Here is a 19,543-nt window from a genome sequence, read left to right on the forward strand (position 1 = left end):
TTGTTGAGATTTATTCATCCACATTTCTAGAGAAGTACCTCAAGGCCCAGTTTGCAACTCAGACCAGACCACAGGAAGATGAATAGATGCAGGAGCTCCAGGGATTGCCCTCACAGATGGCATGACTTGGAGGCCTTCTTGAATTCTGTAAAACCAACTCACTTCAGTGGTCACCAGTTAACTTGGGCAAACCCACATTTACTCAGGTTTCTCCCGTCAATGATGCTTAATATCTGTGAAGACTATACAACCACGGCTCTTAGGATAAGCAAGTGCATGTGGATTCTATGCACATACTAGCCACGTGTCAGTTCTAAAGTGTGATTTTTGTCTTTATGGTATGTCTTCTAAATGGTTCTGGAGTCTTGTTCCTAATGGTAGCTATGTAGCCACATCTTCAAAGCAGGTGTGAAAATAAGAACCGAGCCTGTAACTGACACTATTAGAAAGAGCCACAGGAAGATGCGGTCCAGAACTTGAGCTACAAATTTCCAATCTTGTACTACCTGCAAAAGAGAAAAAGATACCTCTCATTCAAGATTCTGGGCAACTAATCTGAATTCTTTAAGTAATTTAAAAAGAGTAATATTCAGATTTATAGCACTTAAGTTTTCAAATTCACCTAACACATTGCACATGATAATAGGCTCAAATTCTATCCAGTGATTTTACTAATTGTGCCCAAAGAAAACAGCTTGTAAGCTGAATATACAGAAATACTCTCATCAATATTTAAAAAGTAAAATAAAAACAATAGAATTATTTATGCATTTATAAACATTACTTTTTCCACAAATGAAAAGCTGATATATCTGCTGCCACAGGTCCAGAATGACAGACACTGCCACAGAGAAACGACCAGGGGAAGACAGGCATTCTTAAGGGAGAGAGGAAATGAAGACCTTATTAGCTAGAAAGGGAAATTGGGGTGGAATAAACACTAGGCTTAACTGAGAGAGGTCAGAGCAGGATCAAGCAGCAAGAATAGTAAGTCTGAAAGGGAAGAGTGGGTTCCCATATTTTAAGGGGAAATAAATGTTCCCTTTCTACTGGTCCCTGATTTACCATGGTTCAACAGCAAATTCTCAACTTACAATGATGCTACAAAGATACTCATTTAGTAAAAATTGTACTTCAGATTTCGAATTCGCATCTTTCCTGGGGCTAAGGATATGCAGTGCCATCCTCAATCTTGGTTCTGGCTAATGTAGGGATTCTGATGGTGAAAATTTACAGGGAAGCATTCCCCGGTGAGAAAACTCCCAGGGGTAACATGCACCCTGTTTCCCACCCTTACAATGCCCAGTAATCTCTCATAGGATCTAATAATATAGCTAATATATGTGCAATGTCTAGCTGTATGGCAATGCCCTGAGATGCCTCTGCCTCAGAGCCTCATCAAGCCTTGACCTTGATTGCAGGCACATAGCTCCTGGGAGTAAAGGACTTGCTTGCTTGATAATTACAATGTTTCACCAAGCTCTGGTGCTCCTGGAGCTGCCTGCCTAACAGTAACTTCAGACAATGGACCTTCTTGAGAGCTGCACAAAGCTCTTAACATTACATATGTTAACTGAGAAATGTAACTGCAGAATAAGCAATCTTACTGATACTCTAAACAATAATGAGGTTATAGTACTAATGACCTAATGTAACCTATTGATATAAATAGACATGGCCACTTTGAGGAGGAGCTACTCTGCCACCTTCCCTGCCTCTGCACCCTGTCTGTGTCTCTCTTTATTATTATTCCTTACAGGCTAACATCAGCTGCAGCCCCTAGTCAGCTCCACAGTCAGGTTGGCAGTTTGGCGTAGGGTGACAACCAACCAGAGCTCTGACGTCTGATGGGTTAGTTAGATTCAATGCATTTACAATTTATGATATTTCCAACTTATGATGAGTTTGTTGGAATGCAACCCCATTGTTAGTTGAGGAGCAAATGTATATGGGATTCTGTAAAAATGGAATAGAACAGAAAGCCGGCCTGCCATGTGAGAGGGGAGCCAGAACACAGATTGCTACTGCAGGAAGCTACTGTCATTGAACTGAAATGTATTCCGAGCTTACAGAGGTTAAGAAACAAGACCTTGGGGAAAATGCACTCAAAGAAGATACATTAAAATATTTAAAAAGTCAACCTTATAAAAGTGCTGGGATCATTAATGACTTTGAAGTCAGGAGGAAAAGATAAAGCTAGGCAAACAGGGAAATGGGCCCCCTGGCAACTTTCTGTGCAGCAGAGCACAAACAGCTGCAGATTTTTGCTCAGAAACTTGCAAAAAGGCTTTTTTTAAATCAGTACCAACCTGACCTGGAGTGCACAGCCTCTTCAAAGAAGGAAAATGCCTGATCAACACTTTGATCAGACTGAAGCCTGCATGAATACCTTGTGGACACTGAGTGCCTTATCTAGGATTGGGCCAGGAGCTGACTTCCTTAAACCTCTAGATCCATATAAATTCCTAGACAGTAGCCATTCACTAGCAACCCTCTGGGGTCCCCTTCCAGTCACAGGAGCTTAGCTTCCCTTAGCTTTAATACATTCTTATACTTTGCTTTTGCCCGTTGCTATCCGTGAATCTCATTCTTTGAATTTTAAGACAAAGAATCTACCCAACTCCGAGCTCTGTGTTACAATTTTACTCCTCTTGTCTACACTATTCTGAATTTTCCAAATTCCCAATAGTAATCACATGTTATTTTTATAATTTTAAAAAACTATTTAAATCTTTGCAATAGTATTTTTAAAGATATAAAGAAAAGGCACACAAAATTCCTACTTAATAGCCAAAAATGCTTGTTTTGTAGCAGCAGTAATTTTTCCAGTAATTTCAAGTAGATGAAAAACGTGACAAGCAGTGAAGGAAAGGTCTGTGTAGGCAAGATAAAATGTAGAAGAATATTTCCAAAAAAAGTTCTTCTGTAAGCTTTTTTATGGGGCCTGGCTCTCGGCATTAATTTTCACCAATTTTAGAATACAATAATTGAACCCTATAAATTGGTATAAAGATGGGACTTGTTTAAGCACATATGCTGAGCACACATTGCATAATGTACACTTTCTTTCATTTATTCTTCATCATACTCTTTAAGGTAGGTTTTAGAAAACAGAAGCTACAGATGAGTAATCTGTTTACCTGTTTGAAGTTGAGTCATACAGCATGGGTGTAGGATCTGAGTCTAGCATGGTTTTGAGTTTGAAATCTACATTTTTTTTTTTTTTTTTTTTGAGGTAGAGTCTCACTGTGTCACCCGGACTGGTCTCCAACTCCTGGGCTCAAGTAGTCACCCTGCCTCAGCCTCTTGAGTAGCTGGGACTAGAAGTATTTGCCACCACATTGTTTTATACTTTTTCTTTTAAATCTGTAAACTAAATAACAAGGTACTCTTCCTTCAACAAAATAGCTAATTACTAAATTTTATGTTAATTTTAAATTTTATTCTTTCTGGATCCCCCCCTTAAATACTATATATGAAAACATCTAACATCCCATGAAAAATGAGAGAGAAATGACCAGACATCAGGATATCCAATTGAAAAAGCATGATTTAATTATTTAAAATAGAATTGAGGAATTATAAGGAATCATGCTTAATCTACAAAGATCCCTATTGTAAGTCAGGGTTTGTTTTAAATTTTGTGCATGTAAAGATGATAAATAATAAAGTCACATTTAAAGCAATGACAGTATCTTGTTACAAATAAATGTTGAAATAGTAGTCTTTTGCACAACTCAATGGCAGCATTATTGTAACTACAGTTTACTCACCTGGCTGATAAAATGTTCTTTCTTCACATGTCTTGAAATGTATCTAATGGACTCTGCAGCTTTTTCCAGAAAAGCAACCAGAACTTTTTCTCCATTGCTAAGCTGCTTCTTTTTCTTTTTTTCCAGGGCTTTACCTTTTACTACTGGTTTACTCTCATCTTTATCTGGGAAAGAGTAGCGATCCACATGGTCCTTCATGCAGAGTAATTTAGGAAGTTTTTGCAGAAATAGCCTCTTCACCCAAGGGGCCATGGGATGGTAAGTCGAAGAAGATCTATGGTGAACATTAATTACAAAAACAGTAACAATAATGGACAGGGTAACGAAAATCATAATGAACAAAAGGTATTCTCCAATGAGTGGAATGACTTTTGAAGAAGATGGAATTATTTCTTCAATTACTAAAAGAAAAACTGTCAGAGAAACCAAAACAGATGTTGATAATGAAAGTTTTTCACCTTCATCAGAAGGTAAATAGAACACAAGAACTGTTAGAAAAGACAGACCCAGGCAGGGGATTATCAGAAAGAGAGTGTAAAATAAAGGCAGGCGTCTCAGGACGAAAGAATAAGTAATGAATGGATAGGAATATAAACCATCTCTTCTGTTTCCCTTCATTCCTCTTGCATTTAGTATTTCCCATTCTCCATTATCAAAGAAGTCTTTTCTGTCAACATTTTCATTTATCAAAATAAGGTCAACCATGGTACCATCATAAGTCCAGGATCCAAATTTCATTGAACAATTCTGCCGGTCAAATGGGAAAAATGTAACATCCATGGTGCATGAACTTTTATAACTGGCGGGAGGGGTCCAAATGACGGTTCCATTCGATTTTACTATGACCTTGGTCATAAGGGAGCCTTCAAAACGTCCATCTGCACTGTCATAAAAGTAGGTTCACGTTAGTTAGTTGAGCACTTATTAGTTCTTTAGTTTATTAGTTACCATTATTATATTACTACCAGTTATTTAGTTTTTTAGTTGAACACCTTTGAGTTTGAGTTTTTTCCCCTCCAACACAGTACTACTTTACTTTTATTACTTTCCTACTACAATGTTAAACACTGTTTTAAAAAGAAACAATTATTTTGTGAAGCTGTGAATTTCTCTTAATTATTCTGCCCCAGGCTTTTCTTTTTCTTCTTCTCTTTTGTATTTGTTGCTTATGTTTTGGCCCCAGACTTTTCTATACCAGTGTTAATCTATCCAATGTGACCTTCTTCTGTAATACTTACTTTTCAAAGAGAACTATATCAGGAAGCCAGAGAGATTCTGATGGAACTTTGATTGAATGAATTCCACCATATTCATCAGGATTCCAGCGTAATTTGTGGTCTGTCCATTCCTGCAGGAAATGAGTATATTGTAATTTTATTCTGAAAATTCATGTTAGACATTAGGATATTTAAGTTTCTGTTAATTTGCCAATCCATTATTTTGTTAAGAATGGGAATTCACCAGGTTAGAACTTATAACCCTACCTGGAAATTTGGAATACAACTGATCTCTCCTAGGCCCACATCTTGTCTCCTTGTTGATTTCAATATGAAGAGGTTTAACAACAAATGCCACTGATTCCTAAAGTATCTTTTCAGTCTATTTTCTCTTAAGAAACAAACAAAAGAAAAGCAATGATAATATTTTGGGAGGGCTGATCCAGTGAGATTTTCATCTCTCGATCATAAGTACATATGAGTGAACATCACTCAAGAGTCTTGGATTAACATCCACATATTATTTTAATATGAAATATCCAGAGGGCTGGGGGTGTAGCTCATTGGTAGAGCACAGCATAACATTACCAGGCTCTGTGTTCAATTCCTAGCATGGTTAAATCTGAGTTTATTTTGCAACTCCTAATTATGGTTTAAATTTATATGCCTAATATTGTTATCCTCCATATGCTTACATTTTTCTCTTCATACAGAGGAAATTATTTAGCATGTTTTATAGAGCTGTTGGAACCAGATCAAAAAAACTTAACTATTAATTGACTGCATTATGAAAGTCAAGAGTATGATGTATGTTAAGTATTTTTTGCATGTCTCTTATAAATACTGAATACTCTAGTTTTTATTTTGATATCCCCATAAATTCTAAACTTTGATTTCTTCTGATGTGGAAAAAAAATATTTGCCTGCCTCACGTCTTTAAATGAAAACATCCTTTTTAGAAGTTGCAAGAATTTTGGTACTTCATTGTGCCTTCTAATGTAGTTATGCCTGGAGTATTTTTGTGCTGAAATACAAATTATTTTGTTATACAAAGAAGAAGGAGGAGATGGAAGAAGAAAAGGGGAAAGGCACAAATGAGGATGATATATGGATGACCCAGTTACAGCAGAAGTGAACTTTATGTTAAAATTTTGGATCCAGACTCTTATGAAATCTGACCTGAAAATTAAATTCTTCCATTCCATTGTCTCTCATGAGGATAGTTGAGTAACCATGTAGAATAATGTTAACTGACATTTCCAAGAGTTAGAAGGGCGTGCCCAGTGTGATGCTTCCTGGAGCCCTTTGATGCCAACTTTGCCATTAAAAAGTCAAGAGCTGGCAGATGGATGACTCCACTAGGAGTTAAAATACTGAAATATGCATGATGCCTATAAAGTGGATGGAACTGTAAATTCCAGATGAAACACTATCTTAAACAAAAATTGATCTAAGACAGAGGTCTTTTAAAAGCTAAAATCTAAAGCATAAGAAAAAAAAACACTTTTATTATTCTTACATAGGTTGACAATTTAAAGTATTTACCATGTGTACTTGGTGCTCTAAGGCTTCTCTATTTACCTGGCAGTTGTTGATTTTCCTGTCTCTACAATTTCCAACATGTCCTACAAATGAAATCATGCAGCCTGTCGATCCTAACCTCTATTTAGCAGTGCATTTGGAGTCCTCTATGCCGTCTTGGCAGTGGTTTCTTCATTTTTATGAGTGAGCAGTATTGCATTGTATGAATGTACCACACTTTATCCCTTCACCAATAGGATATTTGGATTCTTTCAAGGTTTTGATGATTGTAAATAAAGCCATTGTTAATGTTTAATACATTTTGGGGGTTAAGTAAATTCTTATTTCTCTTGGGTCAATAGGATAGGATGGCTGGGTCATAGTGTTAGTGGACAGACAGATGAGAATGGTGAGAACACAAGGTTACGGAAATAATTCTATAAAAAGGACCCATTGTGCTGACCCCCATATGCTTTTTTTCTAAGAAACAATTTACTGGTTGCCCTGCTTGGCCTAAGTGAACAGCCTATGTCACATTCCTCAGCAAACTACCTGTTACCTGCAGGAGAAATGCAGGCCCAAAATAATATTGATATAAGGAACCCAAGTTACAGTGAGGCAGGAAGATTTTGTGACCCTTTTCATAGGCCAGATTTCAAAACTCAGGAAGATAAGGATAATTCCTTCTAACCATAAAATCAGAAGAATGTATGGTTAGAATTCAATTAGAAGTGGTCAGCACAGGACAAAGTGACCTAAATTTGTGACAGCAGTGGGTAATCGAAAGTCTGATGTCATCTTGCTGTCAGTCAAAAGTCTGGAGGTGGACCTAGGTGGGATCTCTGGAAAACTTCTCCGGGATCCCCAATAAAACTGGAGTGCAGGAGAGACACACTGGCCCTCTCCTCTCTGAGAGGACCCACACTCTCCCTTAAGATGGACCCCTTTCCTTTTTCCTATTGCTTCAATAAACCCATTCCTGTGACTCTGAGTGACGTGTCTGAAATCTTTCTGACTTGATCTCAAGAATTAGGGTTTGATGGTGCATGCCTATAATCCCAGCGGCTCAGGAGGCTAAGGCAGGAGGGTTTTGAGTTCAAAAGTCAGGCGCTAAGCAGTTCAATGTCTCTAACTAAAATACAAAATAGGGCTGGGGATGTGGCTCAGTGGCTCAGTGCCCCTGAGTTCACTCTTCAGTAACCTCCCCACCCCTAAAAAAAGAATTAGTGTTTGAAGGGGGGATCTTCATGCTGCCTCAGTTTCTCAGAAGTCCCCAGCTCTGTAACAATAGAGTAACTATCTACTTAACAATAGAGTAACTATCTGTTTAATTTTACACCATACAGCCAGCTTTCCAAAATGGAGGAATTATTTTTCATTCCCACTAGCCATGTATGGAAGTTCCAGTTGTTTTCATCTTCTCCAGCACTTGCTATCATCACATTGTTAAGTTTCTCCATATTTAAATAGATGTGAATGGTATCTCTTAGAAGTTTTCATTTATTTATTTTACCTATTTATTTTTATGTAATGCTGAGGATCGAATCCAGTGACTCTCATGTATGAGGCGAGTGCTCTACCGCTGAGCCACATCCCCAGCCCTCTTAGTAGTTTTTAAAATGCAATTTCCTTATTTACTGTTCATGTATCTTATTTGGTGAAATGTCAAACCTTTTGCATATTTTTTACTTGGGTTGATTATTTTCTTATTACTGCATTTTTAGTCTTCTTTATATGTTCTGGATAAAAGCTCTTTATCAAATATTTCATTTGCAAAGATTTCCTCACAATAGACACGTGCTATTTTTGCCACCTCCCCGTCATTTGTCACTCTGGTAAGAAGACCCCTTTCATTGTGGGGAACCACCTTATCCCACTCTCAACTCAGCAGCATTGTGTGAACAGAATGGAAGTGGGAGAGCCAGTAAACTTTTTATATTCTGATACTAATTTGGATTAGGTTCCCTTTCACTTGCAAGTAAGAGGTTCTCAGTTGATCCTAGGAAGAAGCTGAGTGGTTATCAAGCTGCAGCACACAGCTAAGAACACCAGGGACAGCTAAGCTTGGGGAGTTTGGCCAGAGCTGTGCTTTTATACTCTAGGCCCATCTTTTTAAAAAATAACATGACTAAACACAGCTAATGAGACCAACCTACAGTCCTCTGTTTGGGGCATAAAGATTGCTGGAAACTAAATTGTCTTGTTCTCAGGTCCACTTTGCTTCCTTCTACAGACACAATGGGTTTTTACCTACACCCAGCTCTTCCCTGAAAAGTAGGAGGGAGAATGGCAAAAAATCTAAGGTTTCTGCTTTGTTGCAAACTGCAGCAAACAAATACCAATTCTACAAATTGTTCTAAGGGAACTGGGGCAGACCCCAGGGGGAGAGATTTCTAAGCCAGAAAGATTCATCTTGCTTATCTGACTTCCAACAGTAGGATTAGCAGCTGTGGCCAGGGATAATGTGGATGGGACTCATGGTTTTCGAGGAATTCATTTATTTAACAAATATGCAAAGCTTCCCCAGCACTGAGCACTGTGCTTGTACCTACTGTAATGTACTCCTGGCCAGGGTCTGATTCAGAAAATAAAAAAGCAAACTAACACATAATACCCACACCTTGTTGTTATGGAGCAGATGGATTGGGCGCATGGTACAGAACAAAGGAGTAAATAGGGCAAGTAATTCTGATGAGGTGACATTTCAGCTGAGATATGAAAGGTGAGAAGCAGTCAGAGCAGTAGGTGGTGGTGTGGGGCAGGCAGAAGATTGGCTGTGGGTGGAATAGCCTATGTGAAAGCTGATATAGAGGAATGAATGAATGAATGAATGAGGGATGTGTCTGAATCCTTGGGGATATGAAGAGATCTATAGTGCGATCAGGCTGCATTCCTAACCATATAGAAAAGGGGGCTAGGTGGGACTTTGGTTAATGCTACTTACTTTGGTATACTTAAAACAGGAAGCACACTGAATTAGAATTTAAAACTCTGAGTTGCACATCTGGATTAACCTTTGCTATTTATACAATTTAGACAAATCGCTAATCTTTACCCTTTATGCTGTATTGCAGGGTTGAGGGAGACATTCCTCACAACATTGGTGACCTTTCATAACCAGCCCTGAGGAATCAGAGTTCATTCCTGAGATGCCCATGGGGGTGGGAGGCAACCAGTTTCTACCAGATTGAGCATTTACCATGGGCTGGGTCCCAAACCCCAGGATGATTGTGGGTGGAAAACAGTACACATTACAGGGAGTCCTGTAGCCAGCAGCCAGCTGAGGATTCAAAATCCAAATCCTCTATCTTGTGCTCTTAGGAGCTGTGGGATATTTCTGGTCATTTCTCTAAAGCCCTGACTGCAACTGGAGATTAACCTCCTGTCCCTCTCTTTTTATACTAAAAGATTAGAAATAATATCCCATGTTTGTGTAGCATGTTCTAACTAAGACTCTCAAAGCCCTTCACAAACATCAGCTCCATGTTGCAGACGTTCCTGGTTTGAGAGCTGTCGTTTTGCAGGAAACAAAGAAGACAGGCTATATCAGAGCAAAATATCAAAAGTTAATCCATGACTAAGAAATTTTTTTAAAAAAGGAAAAATATTCCAAGTCTAGGTTTCTTATCTTGGAAAAGTGCAATTTCAAACTCATATCAAGTCCATATTCTCTTAAAATTGTCTTTTTTGACATATAGTACCTAGAATATCACTCATAAATGCCTATTACCAAAATTCAAAACCAATTTTTATTTAAGTTGAAATCATAAGATGTTTTTACTGTAAATAAATTCCTCAAATGATTCTTCCTGTAATACTAAGACTAAAAGTTAAAAATAAGCAAATTAAGTCATGGGTCACATACCACATTTTGGTTAATGACAGACTATGTATGTGACAGTGGTGCCATAGATTATAATGATGCTGAAAGATTCTTATCACCTGGTTGTTAGGTAGATTAGTTAGCCAAGAAAAAGTGGGTAGAGGGAAATGATAATGAAGGATAGATATCAGGCCTATACACCAAGAAAAATCCAGGAATCATAAAACTGAAACAGTGGGGAACCTTATGTAACTGGGCAAGCATTTGGGAATGAGATCTGAATGTCTAATCTTCTGCAAACTGTAGAGAATTATAAACCCTGGAGGGAATTATTACTTAAAATCCTGGTGACCTTAACTGAAACAGATGAGCATCTGAGAAGTGGTTTCTGGTATATCGAAACATTCCTCACACACCACTACAGCTAATTATAACCCCTCAGGAGGCACTATTTTTTTTTGTTGTTTTTCAGAAAATGTCATCATTATCTCTTGCAACCAAGTTACTGGAACCTTCCCTTATTATGTAAACTATGCCACAACCATCCCGTCTTCCAGAATATTGAGACCCTCACAAAGAAAGCTTGCTGAGAGCTATCCAAAGGGTAATAAACTAAATAAGGGGGGAACAGGGAAATTGAGGCTGGAACAAAGGACTCAGTTTCCTTAAAAACTCCAGCCTGTGAGCGCCACACGCTCCTTTCTTCAAGGTGGGTGTGCAGTTCCAATGCTGTACATTGCCTTCGCTTCTCACTTTCTCTATTAAATTTTTGCTTATGACTTTGTGTTTCACTCAAATTCTTTGCAATGATGTCACAGTAACTGGCACCCGAGGACTACAGTGCTATCCTAGCTCAATTTGGCCCCCAGTTCCGAAACATAGTGATTGTTGTGCAGGGTTGTAGTAGGATGCATTCCTCATATTTGTGGTGATGTTGATGTGAATGCACCTACTATGCTGCTACTTGTATTCAAGTATAGCACATACCACTCAGCACATAGTAGGCTCTCAGTGAAAGCTCACTGACATTCACTGTCATAGTGATTATTCATGAGAACATGGAGGTCAAAGGGTTGTATCCTTGTGTCATTAGAAAAAAAAGATGTTATGGTTTAGATGTGAGGTGTCCCCCAAAAGCTCACAGGTGAGACAATGCAAGAAGGCTCAGAGGAGAAATGATTGGGTTGTAAGAGTCTTAACCCAATCAGTGAATTAATCCCCTGGTAGGGATTAACTGAGTGGTAACTGGAGTGGTAGGGTGTGGTTGGATGAGGTGGGACTTGGGGACAGGGTAATGGGATATATATTCGTTTCTGGAGAGTGGAGTCTCTCCCTGTTTCCTGATCACCAAGTGAGCTGTTTTCCTCTGCCACACCTTCCGCCATGATGTCCTACCCCACCTTGAGCCCCAAAGAATGGATTGAGACCTTTGAAACTGTAAGCCTCCAAATAAACTTTTCCTACTCTCCAATTGTTTTGATTGGGTTCTTTTGTCACAGCAGTGAGGAAGCTGACTAAAACAAAAGGTGATTTCTTCCATTTCCTTTAGATGCTTACAATGCTGTTTTCCTAACCTTGAACATGGTGGTATAGAATCTGAGGGTGCTAGGGCACTTAGACCTTTCTCATGTAGTCAATATTAATAATATATTTATGGTTTATAGGGTTTTGGTTACTCTCTGGAAGTACAAAGAAGCAAGACAAACAAGTTTGCAAAATAAAATCAATAAAATAAAAATAGGCTTTCTCTGGATGTCACTATATTTGTGCTTTATAAACACCTTTGGCTGAGAGGATAGAAAAGGAATGTTTAAATATATACCATAGAAGAATTATGAAAACAGAGAATCAGATGAGAGGATTAGGTACAGAAACAAACAAACAAACAAACAAACAAACAAACAAAAAAGCCCCAAGCATGTCAGTTTTGTATGCTACAATGGAACATGCTTTGTTTCACATATGTAGAATTTTATTCTCTGTGGCTACGAATTAGAAAGCATTGGTCAGGCCGGGCACAGTGGCACATGCCTGTAATCCCAGTGGCTCAGGAGGCTGAGGCAGAAGGATCATGAGTTCAAAGCCAGCCTCACCAATTTAGCGAGGCCTTAAGCAACTCAGCGAGACCCTGTCTCTCCATAAAATATAAAAAAGGGGGAGGAGACTGAGGATGTGCCTCAGTGGTTAAGCATCCCTGGGCTCAATCCCCAGTACCGAAAAGAAAGCTAGCAAGTATTGGTCAGTATGTGGGAAGGAAATGAGGAAAGAGGAGAAACTGAGCCCTTAGGTCTTCATTTTGACTGAGGTACTCTGGGATCAATGAAAAGAGTTTCCAGTAGGTTGGCTTGGGTGTAGTAGTTTTGGAAAGTCATGTTACTGGGCATACTATGTGGGGTTCACAACTCCTCTACCTTTTAGGTTTGCAGAACTTCTATTTGTCCTGTGAGACCCAAATTAAGTATCTTTTCCTCTTGAAATTTTCCTTGGCTTTCTCCCTGTCTCACTGTCATTTTTGTATTGCAACAGGATCTTATATATACTTCTTTTTGGTATTTATCATATTATAGATATCATTATCATTATTAATTAAATTTTTTGCATACTAATTTTTTTTCTCCTTGAAGGCAGCATTTGTCTTGGGAGTTAGTTAGCAAAGTGCCAAGTACTTAGTGAAGATTATACTATATACTCTTAAATACTGTTGAACAAATGGAAGATGGATTGAATATTTTCTCCTAAATATCCTTCTATACCAGCTCCATTAGATAGATGTCCTGGAGGTTGAAGGATCAAAGTCTTGAAGACCAGGATTAAGAAAGGAGAATACAGGAACGGCACTGAGAGGAAGACAGGACACCTCCGTCTGTTCCATTCAGTCTAAGGTAAGGGAATGATTCCTTTATAAAAGCCAGACTTCACTGAGCAGTGTGTGACCTGGGACAAGTCACTTCAAGTTCCTAACGCTTAGTAGGAAAAAAATAGAGAGTAGAGAGAGTTATAACACTACAAAGTAGCTGAGGGAATTAAATGAGATCATTCCCATGACACACTCAGCATAGTGCTTGAGAACTTAATCACTCAGTAAATCTTAGTTATTATTGTTAACTGCACCAGAATGGAAATCTGCAAAAAAACACCAATGATAGCAGTTTGATTAAACATCAATTTTGTTTATTGTTATTATTATTTGTGGTACAGGGGATTGAACCCCGGGGCCTCTCATATGTTAGGCGAGTGCTTTGCTACTGAGCTCTATGGCCAGTCTTCTATGCCGTTTTTTATCCTTCATCTTTCTCTACCCTCATAGCTTTAAAAAAAAAAAAAAGGTGTAAAAATCACATGTAGGCTGAGGTCAAATGCCTTCTTTTTCTGTTAACTTCCTAAGCCTTTACATTTTAAAATGTACACTATATTTTAAAAGTGTCGGTTTTCTCTCTCTCTCCTGCAAGCTCAAATATAGAACTTCTTATTGGTCTTTATCAACTCCAAATAATTCTAAATTCTGCAGCTTCTAAACTGCAAAAGTGGGATAATTCACAGAGAAATAAGATAGGTATATAGCAAGATATGTTTGTTTAAATTGTATTTATACATATACATTCCCAGCTTAGTATTTTCTCATGGATATTTATTTTTATTTGCAAATAAAATAATATCAGATTCATTTCACAACTTGCTGACATATCTATCAATTAAGGAATGAGGAAAAGAAAGTGGTAACAAGCATATTAATTCTCTAAGTCTAATTAATGTTTTGGGAGTGGGAAAATAAAACTTAGGTAATCTTCTCCTCAGTTTCTTTTATACATTTTTCCTTATAAGCCATTAGCAGGAAGAACTGAACAATATCTACAAATCTTGAATAGGTAACTAATTTATTTCAATATAAACAAATGAAAAGTATTACTTATGTATGTTACAATTAAGTCAGATATTTAAGATATCCCCATGTGGAATATTAAAACCTCTGGATGGATTAGGCAACATCTGGATGTTCATTAAAAAATATTTGTGAACAAAACAAAAATAAAAAATAAGCAATTAAACTAAAGTTATCAACTATTATCAAACAAATGTCAATATCTTCTCCTTTCACATAACATGCAAGATTGGGTTTTGAAAGGTAATTCTGACAGTTCCAGAACAAACCCTCTGAAGAGAATTCTCTGGTTTTAGGAAACAGGTGATGGTAGAATAATCACTCAAGAAGAAAATGGAAAACTACTCAAAATATATTTTCAGTTTTATTGGGAAAACATGTATTGGGTATTTTGTTTTGGGCTTCACTTTTTCAGAAATTTATGATGGGCAGCCTTCTATTATTTCCTCATTTCGTGGTCAGTTCTTTCTAGGGAACAATAAGGGATTAGAAGTACATTCTTCCCATGGAGGACCAGAGAAGACAGGTGAATTTAACACCACTTCTTTTCTCATCCAGTAGCAGTTACCCTGATTGGGGGAAAGTTGCATCTTGGTGTCTCTTTTTCTTTTTCTCCAGGGACCAAGGTCCGAGTCTCACTGTCAGAGTCACTCTCCCACCTGCCCAACCCCATGGAACAGTTTTGCTTCCAGAAGCCACACCAGAGAAAGACGTCTTCCTAGGAGATGCAGGGCCACTCACCAATGCTCACAGAAGAAAACAAAGAGAATAGACCTTTCTCAACCATTCCCAAATCTCTCCCTGAGGAACTCAATCTGCTTTTTAAAATAAATATTTTTCAGATGGAAGGTTGTCTAAATAGAAAAGAATTTCAGCGACTGGATTGGCAGACACACTCTTCGAATTGGATTTACCTGTTTAAGCCACACGTTTGTTGTCATCAGTTGATTCTTTTCATCCTAAAAAAGGGACAATTAAAAAGATTCTATGAATTTAAATGGAAGGAAATTTGTATGTTTGTCTTTTTATTAGAAAGAACTTTCTTTTTTTTTTATAATGAGAGCAACTAAGAACAGAGCAGGGAGGAAGAGCAGGAAGAAAAGATTAACATTAAACAGAGACATGAGGTGGGAGGGAAAGGGAGAGAAAAGGGAAATTGCATGGAAATGGAGGGAGACCCTCATTTTATTCAAAATTACATATAAGAGGTTGTGAGGGGAATGGGAAAATAAACAAGGAGAGAAATTAATTACAGTAAATGGGGTAGAGGGAGAAGATGGGAGGGGAGGAGAAGGGGGATAGTAGAGGATAGGAAAGGTAGCAGAATAAAACAGTTACTAATAGGGCATTATGTAAAAATGTGGATGTGTAACCGATGTGATTCTGCAATCTGTATTTGGGGTAAAAATGGGAGTTCATAACCCACTTGAATCTAATGTATGAAATATGATATGTCAAGAGCTTTGTAATGTTTTGAACAACCAATAAAAAAAGAAAGAACTTTCTGTGAGTAACCAAATTATATCATGTACATGTATGAATATGCCATAATGAATCCCACTATTATGTAAAACTATAATGTATAAAACTATAAAACTATAAAAAAAAGGAACAAAAAAAATAACTTAAAAAGAGGAAGAAAGAACTCCCTGAGTCTTACCTTGGAGGTATTCATGAGTCTCAACTTAAGAACAGTTAAATGACATGGGATCTTAACATATTAGGCATATTTTGCTTGAGATGAAAAATAATTATTAAAACAATTAGCAGTTTATTGTGGCAATGCTTATATAAAATTGCACAATACAGAAGGCATTTTAATAGTACAAAATAGGAGGTATTAGCTTGACTAGAGATAAACTCTGCATGATTTTCTAGAAGGAATGAGGTCAGCTGTAGTGGGTGAGGTAGGGGAGGGGGGAACTTGTGCCACATGGAAGGATTATTTTGAGTCTTTGGGAACCAGATCAGGATGATTTTGCTGCATTTGGGGTTTAAGCTCATTGATTTTTCTAGAACATAATCATGACAGAAGTATGAGTTCAACAGGGAAATGAGCAGAGAGTGGAGGGAAAGGTGAGGGGTTTCCCAGGGAGAGAAATGGTCCTTGTTCCATGTAGAGTCACCACTGCCCTGTCTCGCTGCAGATACAAGCACCCTGCCATCCCAGAGCACAAAGAGAGGAGCTGTGGTCACACAAAATCATCCTTGGGTTTTGCTTTCCTTTGTGCCCAGCTTCCCACGCTGCCAGGGGCAAGGCCTGAGCTAGCAACCACGTCCACCCCTCAGCCTTAAAGTCCCACAGTAATAATGTCACAGTGAAAATTCACTCTATGATGACTTCACATTCTTTCTTCGGGTCATTTCACTGGCTCCGTGGGGGCAGATTTTCTTTTCTTCATAAATTATTTTTAAAGTTGAAATGTCAGACAAGGGAAAGAAAAGAGTCTTAGACTCAAAAAACAGGTTATAAGGAATGCATTTTTTTGTTTGTTTGTTTAGCTTAGTGCCAAGGATTACTCACCACGTCTACAAGCTGAGATATTTTCAATCCAAAGTATACTTTTATGGTGTCATTAGAATTTAAGACAGGGCGAACCCATTTCTGATAACCTTGGAATAAATGTCTGAGGAGGGCATCTTCATTTTCGGCTATGGAACTGAATCCTGCAGCGGCTGGAAGAATCATGAGGGAAACTGAATTAACCTCAGGGGCAGAATGGCTGGTCTAACCTGAACCTTCACCTGTCCTTTCTAAGCAGCCTGATTCCACAGAGGCCACTTAAACAAGAGAGGCTTTTCTAAACCCATTTCCCTGTGTCCACCCCCACCTCCCTCCAAATACACACAGCTTGAAACCAGAACTTCTACTTTACCCAGAGCTGTTCTCACTAACAGATTTTCCACTAATAGGGTGGACAGCTTGGTTTTTTTTTTTTCTTTCATATCCCTAAACAAAATCTACTGTATGTAAGTTGTCATTGTGTGTATGTTGTAGATGTACATGTGTATGTTATCATATGTTTATGTATGTTGTCAGTGTCTTCCCCTGGAGCTCCATGAAGACTGGCACAGGTTCCACATATTCATTTACTCAGCATCTAGAACAGTGCCTGGCCCACAGCAGGTGCTCATTTGAAATACAAGGAATCAATGAACCAGCGAAGCAAGACCATGGGGGCCTTTCTCCATGCACTTGCATATTTTCATTGGACACCTTGCCTTGGGTCTCTCCCTGTTTTCTTGCTTTTTTTCCCCCTCAGGAAGTTTTCCATTATGAAATCCCTCCTTGATTAGCAACCAGGTTCTCATGCTTTTCTCAGCCCCCAACTATGTGAGAGCCAAAGAAACATCCTGATTTCAGATTGGAACTCTCAAGTAAAGGGAATGTCTTGGGAATGCAGTCTAGAGATGAGTTTGGTTTCTTTTCAATGCTGTTCCACCAAATTGAAAACAAGGCTGTATCTGGTTGTTGTTTTGTAAATATAGCCTCGTTGTCTATTCAACACCTGTTAATATCCTAAAGCAACTCATTCTGTACCATATGCTTTACCAAAGAAAGTCACTTTTTCCCAGTGAGAGACACATATGATGGGTGAGGATAGCATATAAGATGTGCCCCAGCTCCGCACAAGATATACCCAAGAAAAATCCAAAGATTGTCAGCTGGATGAAAAGCAAAAGAGCACACATTCCCTAGGTGCACGAGTCTTCCACAAGCACGTTGCTAAGACAGTAACAGTTCTAGGTGCAGCCAAAGATTGCTCCACAGACAGAGATAAGATGGATGGGCTGTCTGTTCCTAGCCCCTTTCTCTTTCACTCAGGAAAGCATATTAAAATGCAAACAGGAGAGCTATGCTTATATTTAAAAAGTTAACCCTCCTCAAACTTCCATACTTGGACTGTTAATAGTAACCAGGGCTACATTAAGGAGCAGCACAGTTGGGCAGCTGCCAGCACATCAATCACTAAAAGTCCTAAAATCTTCCTGGAACTTGTAAGGGAAGGGGAGGAATGGAAATTCCCAGAAGCTTTCTGAGGGAAGAGGTGTTCACTTGCTCAGACAGAAATTCTTGACATGACCCTTGGCACCTCTTGCTTTCTTCTTCCCCACATTCAGTTTTAATGTCCTTCAAAATAGATTCCAACTCTTATTATTTCCTGTCATCTTCAGTGGCACCGCCCTACTCACAAATCTTCTGGGCTGTTTCCTAATTGTTTCTGTGTTCTCTCTCTCTTGATAGTTCATTTTTCACAGCAGCTAGAGTGAGCTTTTAAAAAACAGAAGAGGATTATGTTCATTCTCTGGTAAATAGTTTCTCATCAAATGCAGGAGACATATCGCAAGTCCCTACTGAAACCACATGAAAGAAAATACAAAAAGAAAAAGGAGGGACTGGGCTGTAGCTCAGTGGCAAAGCACTTGCCTAACAAGTGTGAGGCACTGGGTTTGATCCTCAGCACAAGAAAGAAAGGAAGGAAGGAAGGAAGGAAGGAAGGAAGGAAGGAAGGAAGGAAGGAAAGAGGCATGCTGTCCATCTACAACTACAAGAAAATAAAATAAAATAAAGAAAATGGAGGCAGACCTCAATGGACCAGAGGGGCACATCTTCAGGGGAAAATGGCCGCAGGCTACCTTGAGGGTCTTAGCAGAGCCAGGTCATAAGGCCTTAGCAGAGCCAGGTCATGGAGGAAATAGTTACTTTTGGAGAGCCCTTTTGGCGGGCAGGACCAGGTCATAGGAATTTTGGTGGCGAGATCATTTAGGGCAGGGCAGGAGGGTGGGGAGGGGAACAGTTGCAGATAAGAGAAGTTCACTGAGGCCTATTATCCATGTCCCTATTTACCTTACCACCTTACCGTGGTCTCCCAGATGCTGTGGCCCTGCCTAGGTACTCCCTATCTTCTCCCACTCTGCCCTCATCCCTGCTCCCTAGTCCCCCAGGCCTATGTCCTCTTTTCAGACCTAGCCTGGATGCCTGGGATCTGGGAAGGCTCTTCTCTAGAGAGCCTCGTGGTCCTTCTTTCACTTTTCTAGTCTTTGCTCAAATCATCTCCTTAGAGAGGCCCTTCCAGGCTATGCTGTCCAAGAATCCCTCTTCATTTTCTCCCCTGATGGCATTTTATCTTCCATTAGAGCACATAATTCTGAGGCTCGTTTACTTGGATTTTATCTGTCACAATGCATAATATCATCTGCAGATTGTTAGGGACTTCTTTTCCACACCACTCTTTTCCCAGCTCCTAGAACAATTGCTGGGCACATAGTAGTTGCTGAGAAAATTGTTATTGAGTGAACAAATACTTGAACAATGCAGTTAGCTTCT

General features: G+C 38.8%; 1 protein-coding gene across 1 annotated transcript; it reads right to left on the reverse strand.

The window, feature by feature from the left end:
- Positions 1-371: 371 nt before the first annotated feature.
- Chrnb3 (cholinergic receptor nicotinic beta 3 subunit) lies at positions 372-16,903 on the reverse strand. Its single transcript, XM_076855271.1, has 5 exons — positions 16,739-16,903; positions 15,129-15,173; positions 5,012-5,121; positions 3,774-4,656; positions 372-506 (listed from the first exon to the last, which is right to left on the reverse strand). The coding sequence occupies exons 1-5, from the start codon at positions 16,901-16,903 to the stop codon at positions 372-374; spliced, it is 1,338 nt and encodes a 445-aa protein (XP_076711386.1).
- Between the last annotated feature and the right edge of the window lie 2,640 nt (positions 16,904-19,543).

The sequence above is a fragment of the Callospermophilus lateralis genome, chromosome 4 (genome assembly GCF_048772815.1).
Source record: "Callospermophilus lateralis isolate mCalLat2 chromosome 4, mCalLat2.hap1, whole genome shotgun sequence".
In the NCBI taxonomy this organism is placed as follows: Eukaryota; Metazoa; Chordata; class Mammalia; order Rodentia; family Sciuridae; genus Callospermophilus; species Callospermophilus lateralis.

Excerpts from the sequence above, each read along its gene's own strand:
- Chrnb3 (XM_076855271.1), bottom strand. The coding sequence starts at position 16,903 with ATGATTCTTCCAGCCGCTGCAGGATTCAGTTCCATAGCCGAAAATGAA. Across the intron at positions 5,122-15,128 it reads CAAACGTGTGGCTTAAACAG|GAATGGACAGACCACAAATT; the intron begins GTAAATCCAATT and ends CATTTCCTGCAG. Across the intron at positions 4,657-5,011 it reads GATATAGTTCTCTTTGAAAA|TGCAGATGGACGTTTTGAAG; the intron begins GTAAGTATTACA and ends CTTTTATGACAG.